General features: G+C 37.7%; 1 protein-coding gene across 1 annotated transcript in view; it reads right to left on the minus strand.

Moving 5' to 3' along the window:
* Positions 1-26,902, minus strand: part of LOC107710600 (dihydropyrimidine dehydrogenase [NADP(+)]) — a 135,298-nt gene that overhangs the window by 43,960 nt on the left and 64,436 nt on the right. The window contains exons 13-15 of the mRNA XM_016515412.1: positions 16,919-17,083; positions 13,264-13,332; positions 3,920-4,003 (exon numbers count right to left, since the gene is read on the minus strand). Coding sequence (XP_016370898.1) covers positions 3,920-4,003; positions 13,264-13,332; positions 16,919-17,083 — 318 coding nt within the window. The remainder of the gene's footprint in view (positions 1-3,919; positions 4,004-13,263; positions 13,333-16,918; positions 17,084-26,902) is intronic.

A 26,902-nucleotide genomic window follows, 5' to 3' on the forward strand; every position in this document is an offset into this window, starting at 1 on the left:
CTGAAGTGGTAATATATGAAGCTGAGGACTTGAACACATCTGAAACACAGCACAGGCGGTGTAAAGTAAGGCACGGGTGCATTATCTCATCCACCGCAGACAATATCACACATAAGGAGGATCTATAAATATAAATCAAGCTGGGAGGGAAAGTATTTTGTCCTGCAGATTGTGGGTTGTCTGTTTTCAGAACCACGGACAGCAGCTGCTTCATCTCCGGATGCTGTGGTGATTTTCATATCACTGATTCAAAACGGGCTACAGAACTGAAAAAGTAGAAGTATGTGTATCAAATAATTATTTAGGATTAATAAAAAAATTGATTTTCCTGGCCCTTTCCTTCCTTTTCCTTTTTGTTCTTTCCTTTTCCTTTCAGCTCCAACTATTATATAACTGCAATGAGATAGAAAAGTTATGTCATTGACAAAATAATTATATTTTGCAGCATTGATTTTGTTTTTCTGGTGTTGCTACTAGTAATGCAAAATTATCAAAAATCCAAAACAAATTTGTAAAACTTATTTGTCATCATCATTCTCTCATAATCATCATTATGAGAGAAAATATAAGCTACTTACATCTTATGAAGTCAACACAGTTATACTGAATATATGTATGTATGTATATATATATAGAGAGAGAGAGAGAGAGAGAGAGAGTCTTGACTTCATAGCAGGTCAATTATTGAAAAGGACTTTCATGTTGCCAGGTTTCATTTTTCATAAAAATTTGAAGGTGTTGACAAAAAGCAGGTATAATATACAATGTATGTTATTACAGTTTTTAGAATTAAGCTTTTCCTTGTGCCAGGATATAATATTTATAATATAATATAATATAATATAATATAATATAATATAATATGAAGTATTAAGTTATATATTATATTATACTCCTATAAAAATATGTCTGTATGAAGTCTGAGGACAAGTGGTTTTAGAGGGTGTGATTTTTTATGTAATATCATAATTTTAAAAATAAAATAAAAAGGAACTCAAATATGGTACATTTGTATTAAGAACATTCTAGTGATCATCTCTGATTAATTAGAGTGCAAATGTTGCTATTTTAAAACTAATAGCATGAAAATTTGAGCATGTTTTGTCCCATGTCTGAAAAATCAGTGATAAACACATCACAACCACAGTAACTCAAAGCTGTAGCACAAACATTTGGCATTAATCATAAACAGACTCTAGTACAGAACAAAATGTAGTTCAGATAAAAAGAGAAATCCAGCAACGCCTGAACCGAAACAATGCCTCGCTTAAGATTCCTGAAGTTCTCCCGCATTGGCGCTCAGAGAAAGAAACGGTTTAACATTAGCATGTTTACATCTTTGCGAGTTGATTTCTGTCTTTGTAAAATTTAAATGAGTTTTCCCGCCGACAGCGCTGTGTCCAGATAGAGCTGCATTAGCCCAGTGTGCCGTACACTCCAGGGTTCAGAGAGAGGGCCACACTCCCTGATTAAATACCCAACAGTATGTGGCTGCAATCATACATTTTTGTACCGGTGCACAATTTCCTACTTATTCTCATACAATCAACGAGACCTCCCCCTGTTCCCTACAGTATAAGGGGGAGAGACAGAAACATACAGATGGGGGGAGCAGAGGGGGTGATCCAGACTGAAAGACGGGGAAAAATAAATAGGAAGCAAAGACAGACAGAGACAGACAGACAGAGAAAGCCAGCCACAGAGAGAGCACAAGAGAGCGTGTGGCAAACAGTGTGATTAAATGATATTGCCTTGCGTTAGTTCACACAGAGGTTAGCTGCCAGGAGGCAGCAGGCTGTGATTAGCTTCATATGTGTGTGTGTGTGTGTGTGTGTGTGAGAGAGAGAGAGGTAGCGCAGGGCTCGTTTAGAGCCTCTGCAGGAGCACAATGGCTTTGTGTCCTGTTTGAGGGGGGAAACAGCTCCCGCTTCCCTCACAACCATAACGAAGCTGAAGGGAGCTGGAGAGGAATAGGGTACCATTAGATGCCTCCTGACCTGCTCTGCCCATTTATTCTGCATTTGAATGTCTTGTGAAGCTTATAGGATCTCCCGGCAGAAAAAAAAATCACAGCTTGGCAGCGAAGATGTGGTGGGGCGGGTGATGTGCAGGTGACCCGAGTCTGAGTCTAACTTATGCCATTTCCAGATTCACCTTCTGTCCCGTCTTCCGGAATATGACTTTCTTGCTTACTTGGAATACAAAAGGTGAAATTATGAGGACTATGCTGAACTTTATTGTCTATATAGCTATGATGAAGTGGAAACTAAGCTTTTGAAGCAAAAGCACAATCTTGTGCTATATTCCAAGTCAAATTATAAATTTGTGTATAGTTCAGTCATGAAACTCTAGATGGCGCAGGCTGACGGGTTGTTCACGTAACTGATGATGTTCAGAGAGTTAAACGACTTGGCACAAGCTGATTGGTTCATGTTGCACATTTTGCAGCGCGCTTTCAGAGTTTCTCTGAAATCCTCCACCTTCCCCAGCTACACCTGTGTAGATCTGCTACGGGTTATTTTATATGCTATTTGTGCAGCAGCAGTATGTCTTAAATACTCACAGCACCGTATCGCCATATGCATTGGCAGTAGCAAGTTCCTGTACTTGCTTGCAGCAGCAGCAATAATCTACAACTACAGCAATAACCAACAGCAGCAGCAGCGTAGCAGATCTATTCCGCCAAGACCAAATACATTAACATTGTCATATCCATCACCATGCTAAAATCTTCAGAGAGTTGTCATGATTGAAATATATGTGCTGTGTGTTTCAGAGTGCGGTGCGGCAATGTGTTATTTTACATGCAAGCAGCTTGTAAAAAAATACAAAATTAAGACTATTACTATTACTATTTATTCATTTATTTTTGAGTGAAATTGTCATGTATGTTCTAGGTTTTATTTATGTTCATGTTTTTGTCTTATTTTGCATATTGCCAATATTATGGCTTTTTTGCTTCATCATATATTGTGTATAGTTCTTCATAAATGTTCACAATCTATATAGATTGTGAGCTCTTCACAATCTTTTATGATTGTGTTTTTATATTGTGTAAAGCACTTTGTGCGTTGTAGCTTTAAAAGTGCTATATAAATAAAATTGTACTTACTTTTACTTACTTCCTGTTTTATGTAATGTGACTCCTTTTGTCCCTCATGTGATCTGGCCATGTGTTTCCTTTGTTTGTTTGTTTTCATTGGTTTGTCTTGTCAGGAGTTTCTCAGTTCTGTCTTGTCATTGGTTAATTATCTTGAGCATTTTCAGGAAAATCTATATATAGCCCTCATGTTTCTATAGTCTCTTAGCTTTGTTATTGTAACCTTCTGTTGGGGAGTTTTGTTAAGCCTGTTTATAGTCAAAATCTAGTGCTCCAGTTTATGTCATTTTATTTATTTATTTTTTGTATTTTGTTCAGTAAACTGCACATGGGTTCTCAACGCAACTCTCTATCAGTGGACTTAACATTAAAGAAATATTACAGGCAATATTTCTTATTTTATATCTTTATTTAATAATAACAATAACAACAACAACAACAGCAACAACAATTATAATTATCCCATATTGTGCCGCCCTAATATCAACCTTCAGCTCTAAGTTATTTAAAAGGTAAAAAGAGGGGTTCATTCTATAAATGCATCATTCATTCATTCATAGTCAAGATAGTTAAAGAATAATGACTTGAATTTCTGTCTGTTTCACACTTTTATGGTCTTTACTGAAGCTTAAAAGCTTTGGTCCCTGTTCAGGGTAATTGCATAGAAAAAGGGTGGAAAACAGGCTTTAATTTCTCTCATTTTGTGTTTTGCACAGGAAAGAAAATCACACGGGTTTGAAACAACATAAGGGTCTGCAAATTATGATTTTTGAAATCAGGAGTGAGTTTTTCAGCAGTGCTTTTTAAATGTTGTCTTACCTGTCCACAGGCCAGTCCCATACCTCTCTCCCCCATGCCATGAGGACAGGACAGGTTCAGCTCCAGAGCATCAGCTTTAGAGTCCTATTAAGCAAAAGAATGAGGTAAAACACCATGAACATGAAGTCACTTGTGTAATTAAGTATGTGCAAGAATAGTTGCACTGCAAAATTACATTTACAGATAAACAAATCCAAAGCAGAAATATCTCATATAAAAGACACATGGTCACTTCATGCATTTTTACACATCAGATTGCTATTTGACCATGACAAGACCAGGTGTAAATGCCCTACAAGATGCATTTGAAACTGATAATGCTCCAATCACTCAAACAAGCTCAGGAGGTGGTTTAAGGTGCATGCAAGATGAGATTCAGCCAAATACGTAAGCATTATGCAATCATGGATAAGACATATCGATGCAGCAATCACGAAACTCAAACAATAATTGCCATATTAGGTGAAGAGAGTTCTTATTATAGTTATCTATTTCCATATAACCCAGGAACAGTAGATTCATTTATATCCATTTTGTATTTATGTGGCCAAGTTTAAATGTAATATGCACATCCAATAAAATAGCAGTTCAGTCGTGTGTCATACATGATTTTTCATTTTAAACTGATAAAATATATCTCTAAAAAAAACATAACTATGTCATTAAAATCAAGACGTAAAAAAAAAAAAAGTGCTGTGCTGAGCCTGTGCCACTTGGTTTGATATTTTGCACTGAAATAAACAGATCTTTAATATATTAAGATGTCCAAATAGTTTTTGGGGCCAGTGTATGTAAAACAGCCTCCCAGAAGCTGCACAAAAAAGAAAAAAAGTCAAATCTGTAACAAAAAGAAAAAACACCCTGAGCACTTCCAAGCATTCAAAAAGTATAAAATGGTGTTCTTAAAATAGACCCAGAAGAACTCTTTGACATGTCAAAGCTGTCACAGAGTCGTCTTATAAAAAAGGGAAGCAGAAAAAAGGTAGCACAGGTGGATGGGGAGCGGGTGAGTGAGCGAGGGTGCTGGAAGTGGGAAAGCATTCAACAGGCAATTACTCTCTAGCGGCCGTTCTGAACCGCACTGAAATGGGGAGAGCCAGAACGATTTCTCCGCTACACACCCTACAAACCTGCTGCTTCAGACACACAGCCATGGCTTTCCTAAAGCCTGACAGCCATTAGAGAGGAGAGAAAAAAAGAAAGAGAGGGAGAGAGGGATAGCAAGTGAGAGAGAGAGCGAGTGAGCGAGTGCTTTGGCTGGGTTTGAGAGACACAAAATGACAGACAAGGCAGGCAGGAGACAGAACTGTGCAAATCTACTCCAAGGTGTGCTGGTATAAGGTGCACAATATTTTATATGGCCAAAAATATGATGACATCTACTTTGTGAACATTTCATTCCACAAAAGATGGAGAATAATATGAGGTTGGTCCGTACTGCAATAACACAATCTTCTGGGAAGGGTTTCCAGTAAACGCTGGAATTTGTTTCCTTCCTGCATCCACATGAGCATTACTGGGGTCAGAACTGATGTTGGGCGATATAAATTTTGAATGAAGAAAAAAAACAAAAAACATTTGTATACATTTAATCTGCGCCCATTAAAGGAGTCCTATTATGCTTTTTCACTTTTTGAATTTTAGTCAAAAAAAGATCTACAAAGTTAAAAATCTCAAAGTCCACTCCAAAGTGAGATATTTCGTTTTTTTTTTTAAAATCCCTTTTCAAGAACTACAACGTACGGCTCGTTTAAACTACATCGTCGTTTTCCGGGTTTTGTGATGTCACAAAGCGGCCCTTTAGAATATCATTAAAATAATTCCCGCCTACGGAAATTCGAATGGTTGGGGGGTGGGGAGGGGCGAGGTCGTGGTTAGAACGCTTGGTTGAGTGCATCAGGCAAGACGACGAAGAAGTGCTGCTGTAGCGTCAAGTTTTCGCCATGAAGAAATGCTGTTTTTTTTCACCCCCGTGCCTTTTGAATTTCCTTGCAGCAGATGTTTTCTACCTCGCTGGGCATTTTGACGCAGTTACTACACATAGGAATAATTCAACTGTAGAACAGTTTCAAATGCAATTCATGTTATAATGTTAGAATTAAAGAACAATAAACATAATACATATTACCGTTGCACTTATCTGTACATAGTAAATGCAGTTATTTTTAAGCGGTTGTTGACATCGTATCTAAAACGCGATTTAGCTAAAAAAATATATATTTTTTTGTTACCACTCTAATATGTATTGCAATATCTGTGTGTGCAATGGTTCTGCGCGATCCTCTTGTCCAATATTCTCGGGGTCTGAATCTGACTCAAATTGATATGGCAATATTGACGCCATCCTTAACTATAACAGAGCAGACGGAACTTGCTGCTTTGGCAAGGGGCGTGGCAGTACTGAAACACCATCTAAGCTGTTCACCAATCACAACACACTGTGACAGCTAACCAATCACAACACACTTCGTTTTTCGTAAGGCGGGCCTTTATCAAACCCGGAACTAATCGAGCCGTTTGTGCCAGGCTGGGGAGAAAGGTATTGTAATAATGTAAATTATGTGAAAAATAATGTGTTTTTCGAACCACCAAGCATGAGAGCATGTTCTAGTACACCCCCAAAACAAAATCAAGACTTAAAACGGTAAAAGAGCATAACAGGACCACTTTAAATGTAACACTTTATTTTTGTCTTTTACATGTTACATGTACTTACTATAGTAATAACAATACATTACGCATAATTACATGCAATAACCTTAAACCAAACCTTAATTAAATAATATTACTCGTTACTTGATTTTTTTTTAAAAGTAATTTTATATTGTAAAATTACATAATTTTACATTTTATATATAAGGAATAATTGTGACCCTGGACCACAAAACCACTCATAAGGGTCAATTTTTTGAAATTGAGATTTATACATCATCTGAAAGCTGAATAAATAAGCTTTCCATTGATGTATGGTTTGTTAGGATAGGACTATAGATACAGCTATTTGAATATCTGGAATCTGAGGGTGCAAAAAATCTAAATATTGAGAAAAATCGCCTTTAAAATTGTCCAAATGAAGCTCTTAGCAATGCATATTACTAATGAAAAATTAAGTTTTGATATATTTACTGTAGGAAATTTAGAAAATATCTTCATGGAACATGACGTTTACTTAATACCCTAATGATATTTGGCATAAAAGAAAAATCTATAATTTTGAACCATACATATTGTTGGCTATTGCTACAAATATACCCATGCAACTTAAGACTAGTTTTGTGGTCCAGGGTCACAACTGATGACGGGCTGTTGAATTATTAGAAAATAATGCACACCTGAGGTGGTGATGCGTCCACGATGCGAAGCGGAGTGTGCGTTGTTTTCTAATAATTCAACGGAGTCAATTATTCCGCTTCTACTAGGGTTCGCTTCTACACACCTCAATATATTGTTTAGATGATGTCAAGACATCCGTTAAGTTTTTGCCCTTAAAACGCTCCTGTGAGTAGGATTAATTTCTTACGCATCTCATCCCACGCCTCCGTTGCTAATTCTAAAATGTCATTTTAGACCTAGTAACGGAGGCTTGAGCCATTGATAGTATAATGATATAGTAATATATAATTGATAGTAATGCAGTCATTATTGCAGTTAATGAGAGAGATAGAGAAAGAGAGAGAGAAAGAAAGAGAGATTAAGCATGTATGAATTCCGTTATTACCTCGTTAGTGAGAAATGACAGGTTGCTTTTGAATTGCTAAACTATTTTACCGATAAAATCATCAAGAGTAACGCTGACAACACATTTCTGCACACATGTATGTTTCCGTGTGTGTGTGACTGTGGATCTGTACTGTATAAGTGTGTGTGTGTGTGTGTGTGTGTACATATTGTATGTGTGTGCTTTGTAAGGGAAAGACAGCGGGAGAAATAGAGTGTGTTTTCTGTACATAATAAAATATAATTTTGTGGCAAAAACATGGAAATAATTTGTTGTTGTTTACTAGATTTTTTTGCTTGGTCAATGTATTTGTGGGTTTTGGTTCCTCTACTGTTTTAGGCTGTAAGGGCCTTTGAAATAACTGAAATCATTTGGCGAAGTGATATGGACATGTAATATGGCCAAGACCATCCTGGAACTACTTTAGCCGTGAGTTTCCCTGAAAATAATTGCACACATTAGAACAGGGGTGCCCAAACTCGGTCCTGGAGGGCCGGTGTCCTGCAGAGTTTAGCTCCAACCCTAATTAAACACACCTGAAGCAGCTAATCAAGGCCTTACTAGGCATACTAGAAACTTCCCGGCAGGTGTGTTGAGGCAAGTTGGAGCTAAACTCTGCAGGACACCGGCCCTCCAGGACTGAGTTTGGGCACCCCTGCCTTTGAACATTCGTCAACCAATCAGATTAAAGCATTCTACGGCATACTACAAAGTATTTCTTTCTTTCTTTCTTTTGTGTGAAGTTTTTAATGTTTATGAAAATTCGCTCACCAAGGCTACATTTATTTGATCAAAAATATAGTAAAAACAATAATGTTGTGAATTAATATTTTTAAAATATTAAGTGCAATTTATTCCTGTAATGGCAAAGCTAATTTCTTATTTCTTATTAATGTTAAAAAACAGTTGTGCTGCTTAATATTTTTGTGGAAATGTAATACTTTTTTCAGTATTTTTTGATGAACAGAATTTATTTGAAATATAATTTTTTGTAACATAATAAATATAAATTTAATGCATCCTTACTATTAAATTCTTGTGTGTGTCAATGTGTTATAACTTCCCTAAAGGGAAAAACTAACATGACCGTGAAAGCCCTACACTATTCTTATTCCACCTCCATCAAACTTTACAGCTGGCAATATGCATGCGTGGAAGGTTGGGAATGTGGGTAGCCCTCTCTGTCAGATTCAGATTCTCACGTCAGTCTGAGATCCGTTTGTCAGACTGCCAGATGGTGAAGAGTGAGTGATTAATCAGAGAATGTATTTCCACCGCTGCTGAGCCCGATAGTGACGAGCTCTTCACCACTCCAGCTGATGCTTGCCTTTGCTCTGTGGTGATCTTAGATTTGTATGCAGCTGCATGGCCACCGAAACCAAATTTATAAAGCCCCTGATGAACCGTTCTTGTGTTTCCAGAGGCTGGTGGACTCAACAAGGAGAGTCGCAACCAAGGACAGATGATATTTATACACAATGCACCTTAACATTCAGCCCCTTTCTGAGTTTTCCACCTGCGAATTACGGAAATATTGGACAGAATTTAAGTAATTCTATTTGTGAATCCTAACAATGGCGAAACGAAAACAAGAGCATCACCTGTGTGTTATAAGAAAGAGCTTTCATGTACCTAATACAACAGAAAACTTCAAAGCTGATGACCTCTTATCCAGAAATAGTAAAAAGTGCATCACATCAAAGCGCCGCACTTGAACAGGAAACAAAAGCCAACTGTTGCGCTTGTCAAGACGAAGATAAGTACTTGCATGTATAGTAGATTTCCATTTGTAAGCCTAGATGATTTCAGTCTTTCCATATGGCCCAGGCTTTGAGCTGTGACTTACCTGCAGGACTCCGAAAAATGATATTTGTGTGTGTGTGTGTGTGTGTGTGTGTGAGTGAGTGAGACAGAGTGAGTCTGGATACGCTCCATTAGACAGCCAGAGGCCTCAACACAAACACTGATCAGACTTGACACTAACTTTGACAAGAACTAACCACTCCAGTGTGATCAAAGCCACGCTGCCCGGCCCAATCCAGCTCATAGCTACGTCAAAGCACCTTTGATAGACAATTCTGTTGGGACCTTTAACACTGTGCACTTCTTTAATGAATGAATTAATGATCGGCATTAAGAAATTTCTCGGACCCTTCTCAGCTAAAGCAAGAATATGCGAGGCTTCATCGCCACAGAAAGACTGCTCTCATATCTTCTGTGTCTTTGAAAGATTAATTAAAGCAAAGCATGACGCATCAAAATTCTGATTCAAATGCCTAAAAGCTTGAGTCCAGGGGGGGTTGGTAAGATTTTATTTTTTTATGTTTTTGCAACATCATATTCTAGTAAGGGATCCGCACTCGCTTAATCTTCTTATTCACTTTCAATTTATGTTAATTTTGCAACAGAGCAAACAACAAACTTTTCGGCAGCAAGCCTTCTTCAGTGAATCATATCATAAGATGACTCTCACCATGACTGCATTTATTTGATCTTTTATTTATATTATTATTTATTTATTTTTGTTGTAAAAGCAGTAATATTATGAAATGATATTCAATCTCAAAATATCCATTTCCTATTTTAATCCTTTTTTTTTTTTTTTTACATTTTAAATATAATTTATTCCTGTGATCCAAAGTTTTCAGCATTATTACTCCAGTCTTCAGTGTCACATGATCTTTCAGAAATCTTTCAAATATGCTGATTTTCTGTTCAAAACATGTTTTATTACTAATCATGATGAAAACTGTTATGCTGCTTAATATTTTTGTGGAAACATTTTTTTTCCAGGATTCTCTGATGAATAGAAAGTTCGAAGAACAGCATTTATTTGAAATGGAATATTTTTGATCAATGTAATGTATCCTTGATAAATAAAAATTTGAATCTCTTTAAAAAAAAAACTAAACAAAAAAAAATCCGACTGACCCCAACATTTTGAATGGTAATGTATATGGTCATAAATTCAGAAAAGCTACATTTATACAGAGCAGTGTTTCAGACTGATTCAAGCCATAGACTATTCATTCAAAGATCCAATTCACCGGTTTATTCATTTGTTTCACTATACTCTTTGCACTGAACAGTATGTTTTTGATTCACTAAAAAGAATCAGTTCATAACAGACATTCATTTTGGGAATCAAATTCCACTGGTCGCACTGTATGCTCTTGATTCGTAAAAAAAAAAAATCGATTCATAATAGTCTTTTACTTTATAAGTACTTTAAAAAGAAAGACGTTTCGTACCATTATTGTTTGGTACACTGTATAATTATTACATCATTATATATTATTCAATTGACAGCCCTTAATATCAGGTGTAAACAGGACCATAGTGTGGGTTGTTTTGTAATGTGTATTATATCACAGGCATGTTGAGGAGGAAGAAGATTGTCATAACGATACTAAAGTTGAATGACTTGACATGATTGTACACGAAACTTCCCACTAAACTCCCTCACAAACATGTCTTCCTCATTGGTCTTGAAGCTCACTGTCACGCCAGCCTCCTCGCTGCACGAGCCAAATCTTCTCCTGGGTTTTCTCAATGTAAACGTACATGTGTGTGGGTTCGCTGAGGGCATTTGTGTGTGTGAGTGAGTGTGTGAGGGCGTTGAGGAGATAAACTGAAAGGTACGAGAGCGTACGACACCTCAATTAGAGCACCAGCAGCAGTAAGTGTTAGTGATGGCAGGGTCCTGTCCGCATTTACATACTGTACGTCCTGTCTAAATCAGCACCGGTTGTTTACATACAGAACGAAACAGATCCAGCGGGAATTATAACACCTCAGAGAACACACACACACTTACGTCGGATGCAATAACGTCAGTCTGCAGAAACCTTCAAGTATACGTTAAACATGCAGCTCTCCTGCATTTGTGAATTTTAGGAAGAGGTGCTTCAGTCTTACCTTGTTAGGACAGAATTTGTCAAAAACTGTTTGGGGGTTTAGAGGCATGGTTGACTCAAAAATAAAAACTGTCATTTACTCATCCTATTTGAAACCTGTATGGTTTCTCTTCATCCGTCTTTGTTGTTATTTAGGAAAAAACGTACTATAAAGTATCATAAAAGTAGTTCATACTAGTGGTTTTAAATTGGAGGTCCAGACTGCAGGTCTATTCAGTTAAAGGTGAAGAAAGACATACATATTACATATGTTCGATTATGTTCTATTTTATTCTCATTCAAAATTTGTATTTAATTTTTGGACGAAATTAATGCTTTTGTTTAGCAAAGATGCATTAAGTTAATCAAAAATGGGCAGTAAAACAGTGTATCACGGTTTTCACAAAAATATGAAGTGACTGTTTTTAACAGAAATATTTCTTGAGCACCAAATCAGCATATTAGAATGATTTCTAAAGAATTAAGTGACATTGAAGACTTGAGTGCAAATTCAACAATAAAAATCTTACTTTAATAATTTTTAACTGGTATATTATATACAAAGTTCTGTCATGAAACTCTAGATGCATGGCACAGGTTGATAGGTTCTAACTCAGTCTGACATAATCACATCATTATTCACATGGCACAGCCAATTGGTTCTAGGTGCATCAGCAGCCAATGAGCTTGCTGCTTAACATTTAAATACTTGGCCAGTGCTTGCTGGCCAGCAGTTGCAGCACGCTTCAGAAACCCTCCACCTTCCCCAGCTCCACCTGTTTAGATCTGCTATGGGGTAATTTCATATATGATATATACGAGGGTTATTTCATGTTATATGTGCAGCAGCAGTATTTCTTACATGCTCACAGCAGCAGGTTTCTGGATGTATTGGCAATAGAAAGTCTCTGTCTTTGCTCAGCTGCAGCAGTGTAGAAGATCTATTCTGCCAAGACCAAACATATTAACTTTGCCATGTATACTACCATAAACTCTCCAAGACGACATGACAGAAATTATATTATGGTCAATTTGCACAGCCTGGATTCTCATTTACTTTGATGGTGTGGAAAAGAGTGGCAAGTATTCTTCAACATTTTTCCTTTTGTGTTACACAAGCAAGAAACGCCAATATGAAGTGGGTAATTGATGAACAATGTTCATATTTGGCTGAATTATCAAGCCTTTGTTTGGCCATTTGACAAAGAAAAGCACACTTAGTCTGTCAGGGTCATTGTGGTTATGATAGAGGAAGAGGGTTTGTTCCGGCTATGGCAAACATACATTTTATAAAGTTTTACAACTTCTCATTCACAGTTTGTGAGCACAGTTGGCTTGTGTCACCCGAAAGGCTGAAATCCAATGATACAGTATCTAATGCAAATTTAATGTAAAAGCCTCTTTCCACAGAACCAATGAGGCTTTACACTATGAATATGGATGTGACTGTGTTTGTCACTGTGTTGAGAATGCGTGTGATAAACAAATGCTTCTTTTTGTGATATGCCGAGGAAAAAAAAACCCTTCACATTAACAGACTTTCAAACATGTAAATGAAATGGATATCATGAAGAACAAGATCTTCAGAACATTAACTAATTTCACAGATTCATGTTTAATTTACTTTTCATGCTTCCAATAAGCCTGATTAATCTCTGAAGTTGGGAGACGTGTAAGGAGCAAACAGAGCAAACTTGCCAAACACAAACACACAAGGAATGGCAGCTTACCTCAGCCATCTTTGCCAGCTCAGTCCAGTCAGCTTGGTTGTAGCCACACATAATACTGGCAATGATAATCTAGACAAAGAAGAATAGAAAAAACCTTAGGGGGAATGAAAATGACTGATGAAGTGCGATTTCACCTGATTTGCTTGCACTAAATCCACCACTTTTCCAATCCGCATTTATTTATTTAATTTTTTAACATCCCAGCAAAAGCTATTACCCTGCTTTAAACTGTGCTGCTTTATAATTCAGTGCGTTTGTAGACGCCCAGTGGCATGCACGTATTATTAAAACAATAAAAACATCATGCTGACGGCATTATTCAGCTCCTCTGTGGCAAGGCAGGATTTAGCTGTATTACTCTCACTGTATGCGGAGACACTGTAATCGCACCATAAAGCGGAGAGATATACGCCACGTGTCTCCTCCTCGCCCGGCGCTTTTAAGGGAAACAAATTGGCATGGAAGGCGCTGGGAGAAACGCTTGGCGGCCAAAGCATGTGTTGAAGTTTATGAGTCCATCCATCCTGGATCTCGCCGGGACCTGTAGTGCCTCTAACCCCACCTCCTCTCATCCGCTCACCCCTGGGAGCTCCGCTCAACCACACACACAAGTGGCGTCAATGTTTTATTGGTGTCAGGAGAATATCTAAGGACCGGGTCTCTGTATATACACATGTATATCTATAATATAAGAGCAAGTCAGCAATCATGTACATTTTGGCCGAGGCATGGCTAGAAAAGCGGTGTCGATGTTATATTGGTGTCAGGAGGACAACTGAGGGCCGGATCTCTGTCTATACATGTCTATCTGTAATATACTGTATTACATAATATATACATAATATATGTATATATAAATTTATAAAATGTATATATAATTTATATACATAAAGTCGTTTTTTTTGCTATCCCGCATTTAGAAACTCGAGTTTGAGATGAAATAAGTCTGTGAATGTGCATGCATGGTATTGCTCTATCCTTTTTTAATCAGACAGAAAAAAGGGAGTGAGCGAGACAGGCTGCGTCTCTTAGAAGCAGGAATCACCCTGTTATCGCTTTAATAATGCTGTGCTGAGGTAACCGAGCTCATCCGCCAACACTGGCCCTCTAGGGACCCCCATTGCTGTGGAAACTGTCAATCATGCGGTGATATGAGGAAATTAAAAAGAGAAAAGGGGGTGGGGTCGCAGCTTCTTCTTCTATGCACCACATTTATTCAGATCATGCAGACGTGTTCCTAACCTCTCGTGAGCCTCGCAGAGAGTGTGTCTGTGGGGCTGAAATGTGTGAGCCAGTATAATTTGACATTATTGCGGTGGTTTTGTTATTCATTACGCTTCTCTGAGTATTCATTTCATCCAGCGGCGTGTGCCCATCACCCCTGACCACGAACCAGTCACACGCTGTGATGAGCTCCGACGAACACACACTTCAACGCTCCCTAGAGTGTGGCCCGCGTGGGTCACGACATGCTGACGAGGAGCGTTGGGGGAAAATGGAAATTGTAAATAGTAAATGGAGATAATGGGCGTGTTGAATAGCTGAAACCTTCGCAAAATCGATGAGCATTATCAATGAGAGTCTTACGGAACTATTCGGTGTGTAGATTATGTTTATCTCACTGGATATATGACAGATGTTCTGTTACAAAACTGGGTTTGCTGCCTACAGAGGAACGATTTTAAGGGAGCATAACTAAATGTCGGCATTTCAATTATGATTGAATATCCTGAAATGCCTTTTTTTTTTGCCAAACTGTAATATATTCTCTTTGGAGAAGGCAATTCTGGGATGCACTGCAGAGAGAAGTGAAAACACAAATCCAAGATGATGGACGAGGTGAATTGAGAGAAGTGTTGACATAAATAAACTTATTTAATTCACAAAGTAGTTCAGTGTAAATAAAAACTGATTAATTTACCCACACCGTAAAAAGAATGCTTCATGTGGCTATTTCTAAATTAACTGGTTTGACAAAAGTCACACATATTTAATATGACCGAATCAAATTCACTGGCTTACACCAACAAAAATCATTTTTTAGGGTCAGATGAAGTAGAATTAACACCTTAAAGGGACAGTTCACCCAAAAATTAAAATTCTGTCATTAATTACTCACCCTCATGTCGTCCCAAACCCATAAGACCTTCGTTCATCTTCGAAACACAAATGAAGATATTTTTGATGAAATCTGAGAGCTTTCTGATCTACCACATAGACAGCAATGTAGTAGCTCCATAACATTACGGCTGAACCACTGATGTCACATGGACTATTTTAACGATGTCTTTACTACCTTTCTGAGCCTTGAATGTGTCAGTTGCATTGCTGTCTCTGCAGGGTCAGAAATCTCTCGGATTTCATAAAAATATCTTAATTTGTGCTCCAAAGATGAACAAAGGTCTTACAGGTTTGGAGCGACATGAAGGTGAGTAATTAATGACAGAATTTTCATTTTTGGGTGAACTAACCCTTTAAGGTAAAAGCTATGCTGTGCAATATTTGTGAGTGCTATGCATTGCAATGTTTACCAGAGTAAACATGTTGTTAGCTTAGCAACATGCTAATGTCAAATAGCGCGTTCATGTCTTGTCGTAATTATAGATGACAACCTGGGACGTTCTACGTTGTGCAAATGCCTTATTTATAAACATTTAAAGCTATTTAATGGGACAATAGATGTTAGTTATACAACTAGTGCTAGTGACATAAACTGTATTGTATGTCGTTCATCTATTATCAGATTAATCTTGCAGTAGCATAACCAAAAGTCAACTATAGGAATTATTAAACAGAAATATTATGCAATAACTACCTAAATACATTTTACTGCTGAAGCTACCACCATTTTGACTGTTACTGCATGATTGTAATGTTACCCACCTATTGAATTCTACTGAAATAAATCAGTCACATAGGTTACTTTGGAAATTTCATTCAGTACTGAAAAGCATGTATTTAAAATTAATTATTTTGCCCAAAATATTTGTGATATGTATTGTTTTTTACTTTACTCCACTGTAATATTAACAACATGCTAACTCCAAACTCTAACTTCAAAAAAAAAGTCAGTCTGAAAAAAAATAAACCCAGAGACACATCTGTGTGAAGGAGGGATTCAAGGGGTTAGTGTGAAAAGTGACGTTGTGCTTCATAATTACACCCTGTAATTCAAAATTAATCTCACCCTTGAGTGAAGCAGGCAGACAACAAAGTTGAGGAAGTTATTTTGTGCTCAAACGGGCTGTCTCATTGCAAATGATTAGAGAGAAAAGAGATGGCTGATTGCGATGAAAAGAACACTACAAAAAGCTATTGTCATCTGCCTGCAGAGCAACTGAGAGGAGGGAGGAGAAGAGAATGAAGGCCTTGGAAAATCTTCTATTAGTGAGATTCTATTACACAATTACTCGTGAAGCAGTTAACATGCACAGAGCAAAAGTGACTCAAATTACTGAGGGACAGAAAACGAGGGAAAAAGATGGCACCTCTATTATGGAGAATTATGGCTGTTGATAAAACACTGACAAGGCTCCCCAGCCACAAAAAGTGAGAAACAAAGTAATGAATCACATTATGAGAAAACTTCTGTGGGAATAAGAGTAAAAGAGGGAGAGATAGAGATGAGATAAAGACAAGCTGAAAGTGAACTCACATTTTTGGGGAAGTCGGCTTTGAGTTCGGCCACGCTCTTGCACCAGTAGGCGGCTGTTTTTTCACTAATGAGCTCGATGTTGAGGAACGAGCCCTGGCCAGGACCGAAAATGTGACCTGAGGTAGTCCCACGCACGATTCGCGGTGACACATTGGTCACCAAATCCTGCAGGAGAGAGAAACTTTGTCACTGTTCGCTAAACTGCAATTAGCACTGAGAGAGCACACAAACTGCATTCGCTAGGCTGAAAGTGATCAAACATGGAGCCTGAATGCATTTTTCCTTTGGAACCTTTACACACACATCTGTTCTTTCTTTATCAAAATGTCAAATTCCACAAAAGCTTGCTATATATTCATGATATAAGCATCAATCAAGCACATTTCAGCCTTTTTTCACAATTAAGAGAAAACTATGATAAATTCATTGATAAGAGCATGGCCCATTAGTAAGAGCAATTAGGATTCATTTGCATGTGTTAATTAGGAGCCACACAATTTTAAACAATTAAGATAACCAGAGCTGACACGTGCAACATTTTATATGGGGGCACCAGAGGCAAGATAACACATGACCAAACAAAATGTAATTTTTCTTTACATTAGGGTCAGATGGGATAGACAAGAACAGGCGTTTTCAAACATTTCAATGCTCGGGAACCTCAAATATGATTATAATAACAGTACTAAACTAATATTTATTTAAATTAATTTTTATATACTGTAGTGTAGCATCTTTAAAGGTTGCTTTTCAAGGCAATTTACAAAAACAGAGAAAAATATAAAGACTGCTATATAATGTCATGTATAAAGACCCACCGTGTTAGAAATATTAAACATGATATTATAAAGACATTTCCTAAATTAAATAATTGACTTTAATCTTGTACTAGGTAATTATTTAAAAATATATAAATAAAAATTATATATATATATATACAGTGGGTACGGAAAGTATTCAGACCAGCATCTACCAACAAAAACTAAAAAATAATTAATTTTTCTTAATGTTATAAACTAAAGATGTCAATACAATTAGTAATTTCATGACTTCCAATAGCAGAATGAAAGAGTATTAATATGAAATTTGGTAAATGATTTAAAAATGATTGTTAATCATATTTAATTAATATCTCAAGTTAACTTTGACAGCCCTAGAAAATACATTATGTGATTTATTTTTCTCTGTAAATATTCTGTGGACCCCTGTGACTGATTGATTGTAAATTGATTTCTGTCACAACGATTTATATAAATATCTTTTTCTGCCTCCAAAATAGAACCTTAATAAAAAAAATTAAAATCTGTAGACGCACATGAGCTTCTGAAAATAACTAATAATCTGTTACCATACCTACTGTAAGTATACTTTTGAAACATAGGAAGAGAAAAACATCTTTATTACAATGAAACACATGTCATTTGTAGTGAAACTGGAGCATATTTCGATCACAAACGCCTACGTGATACGCCTACAAACGTGAGAGCGTTAAACCTACCAGTGATTTTGTTGCCTGTGGTTTGTAGCTTCCGTTTCAACAACATCTGCCTTCAAAGCTGATACCCCGAGTGTCTCCACGGGAATGATATACATTGCTCAAGTTAGAAACTAAGCGTATCTGCATTGCTGATAAAGGAGACGTATGGACAAATTGTCTGGAGGTATTTGAGATGTATGAGGTAATAAGAGAATAGAAAACGCTGCGATTACCAAGTACATATACTCACATTACCCACATCTCCACCTACATTTACACTTTCAGCGTGAGTACCCTCTTTAAGGTAATGTGTGTGAAGGATATCCAGTGGTAAGTAAATAATCTCTGGTTCTCTGAGCCCATTAGCATGCGTTAACCTGTCAAACATTAACCTGGGTTGAATTCACACACTTCTTTAGTCAGAGATGAGGTCAGTGGTTAGCCGTGGCCGCGTGTGTGGCGTTCGACAAACTGAGGGGGTTATCAGACCGGTACAGCCCAGCAATCCCCCCTTTAAAGCCAGCACCGCTCCCAAAAGGAACACACATGATAAGAGAGTGATCAAATGTCATGCCATGCGCCACACTCGAGTGTCCGAGGAAGCCCTCTGATAGGCCAGCCTGGAGGCATATTCAGGGTAATTACAGACGCCGCGGTTACGCCGGCCCGACGAGCTGCCAACCCCCACTTCCTCTTTCTCGTTCTCCTCAGAGAAAATCTCCGGTTAAATATTAGTCTGCCTGTCATTTAAACAGTCCAGCTATTTTTTAAGCTGACACAGGAAAGCATTTGGCCACAATTATCTCTATGGCTATAGCCGTCATTATGTTGACACTCCTGTGAGGGAGGGTGCATAATCCGTTCCCGCTGCTATTATTTTTGCTGTGTCCTTGCGTTTGAGCTCAGGTCCGCCGCAGAATAAGGGACGAGTGACCGTGACTGGAGATTGCAAAACAATTACACCTTACACAACCGCTGGTTGCTGGTTTATGTAAGCAAATTCTTGGAAATACAAGTTGGAGACCGCGGTTGTTGACTGCAGATTAGATGTAACGGAGTAACGGATATTTACAAAGATGTATAGCTAAAGCAACCCAATTTACCTCAGGATGTGACGTGGTAAACAGCTAAATGGCCTTGACCATACGTGCACAACTGCTTTTTCATCTGCTTGTACAGCTTATGTTTTCAGACCTTAATGGCAATGAATGGGCAAAATAAAGGTTTAAAGTGCCCCTATTATGGATTTTTGAAAATTACCTTTCATGCAGTGTGTAACATAGCTCTAAGTGAATGAAAACATCTTGCAAAGTTTTAAATCTGAAAGTGCACCGTGTGTATAAAGTTATTGTCTCTCAAAATAAAGAGTCGACTCTGAATCATTGAAACGAGTCGTTTTTAAAACGAATCCCAAGCCGTTTCATGTTGACGTCAACATGAAACATTAGCATGTTGCCCGCCCACTTGCTGGTCTTTTAGCATTGGCATGAATGAAAATGCAAATTCATTCTTTGCCACTAGGTGCCGCTTTTGGAGCGGTAAAATAGCGGTTTCCTCGGTAACGCTGAACACAAAGCAGCACTGCGCTTACAGAGGCTGCTTTATGAGGCATTATGAAATGAAAATGAGACCAATCGGACCAATCACCGCAGATTAGCATCACGCAAAGGAGGGGTTTGGAAAAATGAATCGTTAAACGAATTGTTTGGGAGTCGTTGAGCAAATAAGGTAAAAATAAATGCATATTATAAGACAATGAAAGTGTTTTTTGACCTTGCATGCATGTCAATCTGTCGTTGGGGACTCCCAAAACCAAAATATGAACGTTTCATTACCCATAATAGGGGCACTTTAAATGTAATGTTTGTCTATGTGATTTACTTTGTTGTGGTTATTCGGGGGAGGCTTTTATAAATCGATCCATTCATGTGGCATGGATGTTCCGGAAAGTCTAAAAAATGACCTTTACTTTCAAGTCTATTCCTTTTTTTAATTGAAAAAGTCTATGTCTAGTATACTGGCTGCGGCCTTAAATCACCATCTTTCAAAACTCTCAGCAGTCATGGCCACATTACTAATTGATATATTCACATTTTACAGAGCGGTTCCTCTTTGCTTTTCACTGAGTTCAGCAGTCTGGGCTTTCGGTTCTGTAAAGTGAAGGGAATTTGAGTTTGTTAAGTGAGGATAAATGTCCCTGTGTAACTTCACATCAACAAATACTGTACAGATCGAGCTTTCTGAGGAGCTTTTTCAATAGCTGAAAAGCTCACATGGCCACACTCATACTGATATTTACTGACTATATAATCAGACACTCATCTTAGGTGCAGTCGTGTGTTATATTGTGCATATGGGCTTCTTACAACAACCGTTACATTGCTTTTGATTGATGTACTACCAGAAAATCACACACAGGAAGTCATTGAACAGCAATAAGGACACAATGATGAGAACGTACAACAACAAGGAACGATCTCAGTCATTAAAAGCCTCTAAGAAAAAACATGAATGCTGCTTGTATGAGATATTTTCCAAGGCCTGTATAAAGAGCAGAGAAAAACAGTGTAAAGATGTTTTGTATACTCTTATTAAAGTAGCTCTTGACTTCATTAAGGACATCTAAATATTTGTGCTATTACCCATATTAGAGGAATACTTCACTGAAAAATGAAATTCTTCTTTTACTTACCCTCACTGTCTTTGGACACCCAGAAATGTCTTTTCTTTCAGGAAAAACACATTTGGAGTTATTTAGCTGAATGTCCAAGTTGCTTTGTTCCATACAACAACAGTAAGGAATTTATTTAATATGTATTTTAATATTATTAAAAAATATTATGCATTATTATACCTTTTAACTCAAATACATTTATTTGTCATAAAATGTTAAATTAATCAATAATTATAAAATTAACAAGTTAATTATCAGCCTCATTGTTTAGCCCTGAATGGAGACTCCAGCTGTCAAGGAAGGGTTTAAGGTAAAATTCTCACCTTATTCCTCATATAAAACTATCATTCAAAACTTTTGTGTTACATGGAAGAAAGAAACTCACACAAGTTAGAAATGACATTATAGTGTAAGCGGTGACAGAACTTTCACTTTTTTCCTTTAAGCAATAAAGTAAAAAAAAACCTTTTGTGCTTCAAATTTTATTTTTTTACAATTAAACATGGATTTAAAACTTTCTTTTTTATGTCTCTTTGGGTAAAAAAATGTGGTGCTTATTTTCATCTGTTAATAACTCAGGGCTTCAAGTGCTGTAGAGAAAATCTTAACTCCGAGGCCTTATAAAGGTGAGTGAACGTGATTTACATCTCATAAAAATATCTTTGCAACAAAGTAAGGAATGAAAAGTTAGGCTTAAAACTCCCACTCTTCACGTAGACTGATTAAAAAGTCACTACAAAGCTTTCTCTTCTGTCATGAAACTCAAACTTCCCACACACGACACCTGCATTTAACAAACATAAAATTAACTGCTACATGCTAACATCCCCACGCAGGCTTCACTCTTGCACCAAAACTGTTTCTCACACGCACCTCTGCCATCTCAGTGTGAATCTTTTACTTTCCATGCTATGTATTCTTTAATGAGGGCCTTGGCACTGTTACACCCATTCAGCACCGCCGAACGCTGTTCCAGCATCTTATACACATGTTATAGGCTGAAGTATTGGCAATCATACAGCATGCCTGGGGCGATAGTGAAGCACACTCAAGGACACTTCAGCAGTATGTAGACGAGGATAGTGCTTACTGATATACATGTACTGCATTAACGAATAAAAAAGCCCTCTAGATACATTCTCCCTTTTGTTTTTTGTCATTCTTCGTGTACAAATATCACAGTCTAGTGTGAAGGATTTTTGCCTTTTGCCTTTAAATAGTGATGTTCAAAGAAAAGACAGGAAACAGTAGGTAAAACGGGGGGAAGGGAACAAAAAATGAAACAAGCTCAGTTTGAACTTGCATGTGGCACCTCTAAATGAAGTTGTTTTGTTGATCTTTAATTTGCTAATTTAATATACACTAGCAGTCAAAAGGTTGGAATAATTAACATTTTTTTAATGTTTTTGAAAGAAGTCTCTTATGCTTACCAAAGCTGCGTTTTTTTATGAAAAATATTTTGATGTATAAAACAGCAATATTGTGAAATATTATTACATTTAAATTAACCGTTTTCTGTTTAAATATATAATTTGAAAATATAATGTGATTTATTGCTGTGAGGGCAAAGCTGAAGTTTCAGCATCCATTACTCCAGTCTTCAGTGTCACATGATCCATCAGAAATCATTCTAATATGCTGATTTGCTTATCAGTTATTATTGGTGCTCAATTATCAGTAATGGCGTTATGCTGCTGAATATTTTTGTGGAAATCGCAATATATTTTTTCAGGATTCTTTGATGAATAGAAGGTTCAAAATGTTCAACTTAATGCACTCTTGCTGAAAAAAAGTATTCATATATATATATATATATTATTTTTTTATTTTTTTCTTACTTAAGGTGCCCCTATTATGGGTAATGAAAGGTTCATATTTTGGTTTTGGGAGTCCCCACATTTCATAATGCCTCATAAGGCAGCCTTTGTAAGCACAGTGCTGCTTTGTGTTCAGCGTTACCGGGAAATCCGCTATTTTACCGCTCCAAAAGCGGCACCTAGTGGCAAATAATGAATTTGCATTTTCATTCAGACCAACGCGAAACATGAAACGGCTTGGGATTCGTTTTAAAAACGACTCGTTTCAATGATTCAGAGTCGCTTTTGAGAGACAATAACTTTATACACGGTGCACTTTCAGATTTAAAACTTTGCAGGATGTTTTCATTCACTTAGAGCTGTGTTACACACTGCATGAAAGGCAATTTTCAAAAATACATAATAGGGCCACTTTAAACCACACATTTGAATGGTAGTGTATCATAGCCTAGCAACAGCAACAACATGTGTTCAGTTCCCAGGTACTGCATGAAATGAAATAATAAAACCTTTAAACATTTCCACCATCCAGTTATGAAAATGCCACTTAGTTAAATGTAGAACATCACCAAGATTTATAATCCTATACAAAGAAGCCCTTATAGCCCAGTGGCAGCAACTTACAATCCATTGAATACAGTGTATGTTAATAAAAGTACAGAGTCACAAAACATACCAAGACATCTGAATAATTCATTGCAATCATTCATATTCATGCAAACATCTACGAATGTAAAGCCATCTAAATTCACCTCTGGGAACACTTTTTATCTAGCTCTCTCTAGAGTTGTGTACTCAAGGTGCCTGAATCAGTGTGGGAAAGTTCTGTCTCCCTGCAGAGATACGTGCACATAACGAATTGGCATTAATTGCGGGACGGCAGGTGTCTGTCCCCAGCCACCATTGATTTCCTACCTGCTCCGGCTGGCCCACATGGGAGTGAGGGACTGAGTAGGCTGCCTGTTTTTTTAAGGGCCTTAGCAGAGAGGAAGTGGAAGAGAGAGCACAGATGTCCTACCTAACTGTGCAACAATACCTGGTGCTCCTATTGGGGTTAGAGCCTGTCAAGAATGTTTTCTATGGATTGGCAATACAGACATACTGTACTCTCTTCAAGCTCAAACTATACTACTAACTAAATCAAAACAGGTTTGTATGTTCCAGGAAAAACTTAATCGTGCAGCATATAATTCTAGAGAAATGTGTGCTTTCAATTTGGTTGCAGCAGTGCCATAAAGAAATGTTTTATTGACTCTGGTGTGGAAAAAAAAGAATCATGACAAACCTGCTCAAAGCACACAGCTGAACCCTAAAATGAAATTTATTTAATACACAAGTTTCACAATTTGAGTTGAATTACTGAAATAAATGAACTTTTCCACGACATTCTAATTTATTGAGATGCACCTGTATATGGTTTTAGTGTTCCATAATTCAGGAGAAATTATGGAAACCATAAACTATTAAGCAAAGTGTGAATTGTGATTAGTCCTTCTTGATTTTATCAGTCACCATCTGTAATATTTACTCACTGTGCTTACAGTCCACAACTATTATGAAAATAGAAGTGCAGGTTTACTTTGGTTATTCACTCATACAGACGGTATTCAAAGTTTTTAGGTTTTAGTAAATAAAGTTCTCAATCCCAAATACTGACTGTGAACACAGCTCTTAAAGAGTAAAACCTGTTAATAAATACAGCTGTCAATCCCAAACACTGTGGGATTGCAGCATTTGAGAGTAAAATATGTTAATAAATATGACTGTCAATCTCAAATACTGTGGGGATGTAACATTTAAGAGTAAAATTAAATACGGTTGTCAGTCCCAAACACTGTGTGAAATGAGTATCGTTCAAAAATGTTCGATATCGATACCGATACCTTGACTTCGATACCGGTTCCTGAACGATACTTTTTTCGATACCAATTTTATGAAATCAGAATCCTGATTTCTATTTATTTTCCACTGATTTACTGATGAGCATTAGCAGCTTCCAGAGCTGTCTGCCTGTGCTCTCTCTTCCATGATCCACACCTCTTCTAGTCGAACACACCGGCTAGGGCTGCAGGCTTTCTGGCTCACTGACACTGATGAGATTAACCCCTTAGGTATCGAAATTTGGTACCGAACGACGAGACGTTTTTCGAAACTCGATGGTATCGAGGCATTTCGGTCGGTGCCTAAAAAGTATCGAACTCGATACCCAGCCCTAGTCCTTCGAGGCATTTCGGTCGGTGCCTAAAAAGTATCGAACTCGATACCCAGCCCTAGTGTGAATGCAGCTCTTGAGAGTGAAACCTGTTATTAAATACAGTTCTCAATCCCAAATACTGACTGTGAACATAGCATTTGAGAGTGAAACCTGTTAATAAATCAGAATGTCAATTCAGAACGTTGTGTGAACGCAGCTCTTGAGAGTGAAACCTGTTAGTAAATATGGTTTACAAACCCAAACACTGACTGTGTGAATGCAGCTTTTGAGTGAAACCTGTTATTAAATAATATTTTCAATTCTAAACACTGTGTGAATGCAGCTTTTGAGAGCAAAACCTGTTAGTAAATACGGTTTTCAATCCCAAATTCTGATCGGGAATGCAGCATTTGAGAGTGAAACCTGTTAGTACAGTTTTCAATCCCAAATACTGACTGTGTGAATGCAGCTTTTGAGAGTTGTCCATCAATGAATGAACGCATTCATTTTTTTGAGTCAAGCATGTTGATAAATGCGGTTGTCAGTCTCAAACACTGCTTGTGTGAATAAACTGTAGCCATTGAATTACATGGTTTATGAAACCTTACGTGTCAATATCTGCCAAGTAGATTAGATCAATGAGTCAAATAGCTTTGAGAGTGGACTAGAAAGAATACAATGTGTTCACACCCACCATTATAAACGCTAACTTAATTGGACAAAGCACTGTGCAATTAGAGGCTAATTAGGAGATGTGGATCTCATCTGCTCCTCCATCGCAGTTTTATACTGCAGATATTAAGTCTCGTAGCCTGAAGTGGTGTGTTTTAAAGCTTAGGTGTGATAAGCTCCTGTCTGAGCTATGACAATGATTGAATGTGTTTTAAACAGCAGGGGATGGGCTTATTTCTCATGCAGGAAGTGAGCGAGTTCTGTCTCTGCACTGCACTCCGATCCATAACCGGCTAAATCAGTAGAGGGGAAAGTGGGTATAGCTGCAGAGCTTTGTCAGGAGCGACCCAGACAATGTCATGATGAATGTGTCAGCGAGAGGGAGATGTATTTTTCCGTACACGAAAATCTGGCTCACCTCCTTTCTTGCTAACTTTAAAATTCATCATGACTCTGTAGGGGCATAATGAACTCCATCAAAAATCAGCCGGCATTAACATCATCTCCAACCAGCTGATCCGTCGGCTCAGGATACCGCTCGTGTGAGCTCAAGAACACGAGTAATAGGCAATCAACCTCGCATAAAAGAACAATAGCAGCCATCATTCATTCTCATGTACAATTAGCACAGCGCTGACTGAGTGATGGCCCCTTAGCCCTCCGGCGCTCTGACATGCCACTTCCTGGCTGCCTGCCTGCGATGGCACCATGGAATAAAAAGCGTGACACTGTGCGAAGTCTCTCACACAGAGACGACTTAAAAGGCTAATTGGGCCTGGAGGTTCTGATCCATCTAAGATCTCGGCACCCATCAAGTCTACAAGTCGCCGTTTGATGACTAAGATCTGACCACATGACCTCCTCGTGTGGATCTGAGGACCAATGGACTCTTAGATCATCAGAGACGAGGAATAACAGAGAAGTGCCACTAACTGTCATGCAAAACCGTTTCTGGAGCCGCTCCAAGCCATTGTGGAGCCAATTCCCGAGGGACTCGCATCTTGAGACAGAAGGGAAAAATAAAACATTTACATATGCAATGCATCTCATTAATTATAATTAATGAAAGTGCCGCCTGCTTGCTGGGTGCCCCTGTTAGCACTAGGTAAATTAGCTATTCGGCACACATATACACAGGCTATTTTCATAT

Source organism: Sinocyclocheilus rhinocerous, unplaced genomic scaffold (genome assembly GCF_001515625.1).
Source record: "Sinocyclocheilus rhinocerous isolate Xijiao unplaced genomic scaffold, SAMN03320098_v1.1 scaffold507, whole genome shotgun sequence".
NCBI lineage: Eukaryota > Metazoa > Chordata > Actinopteri > Cypriniformes > Cyprinidae > Sinocyclocheilus > Sinocyclocheilus rhinocerous.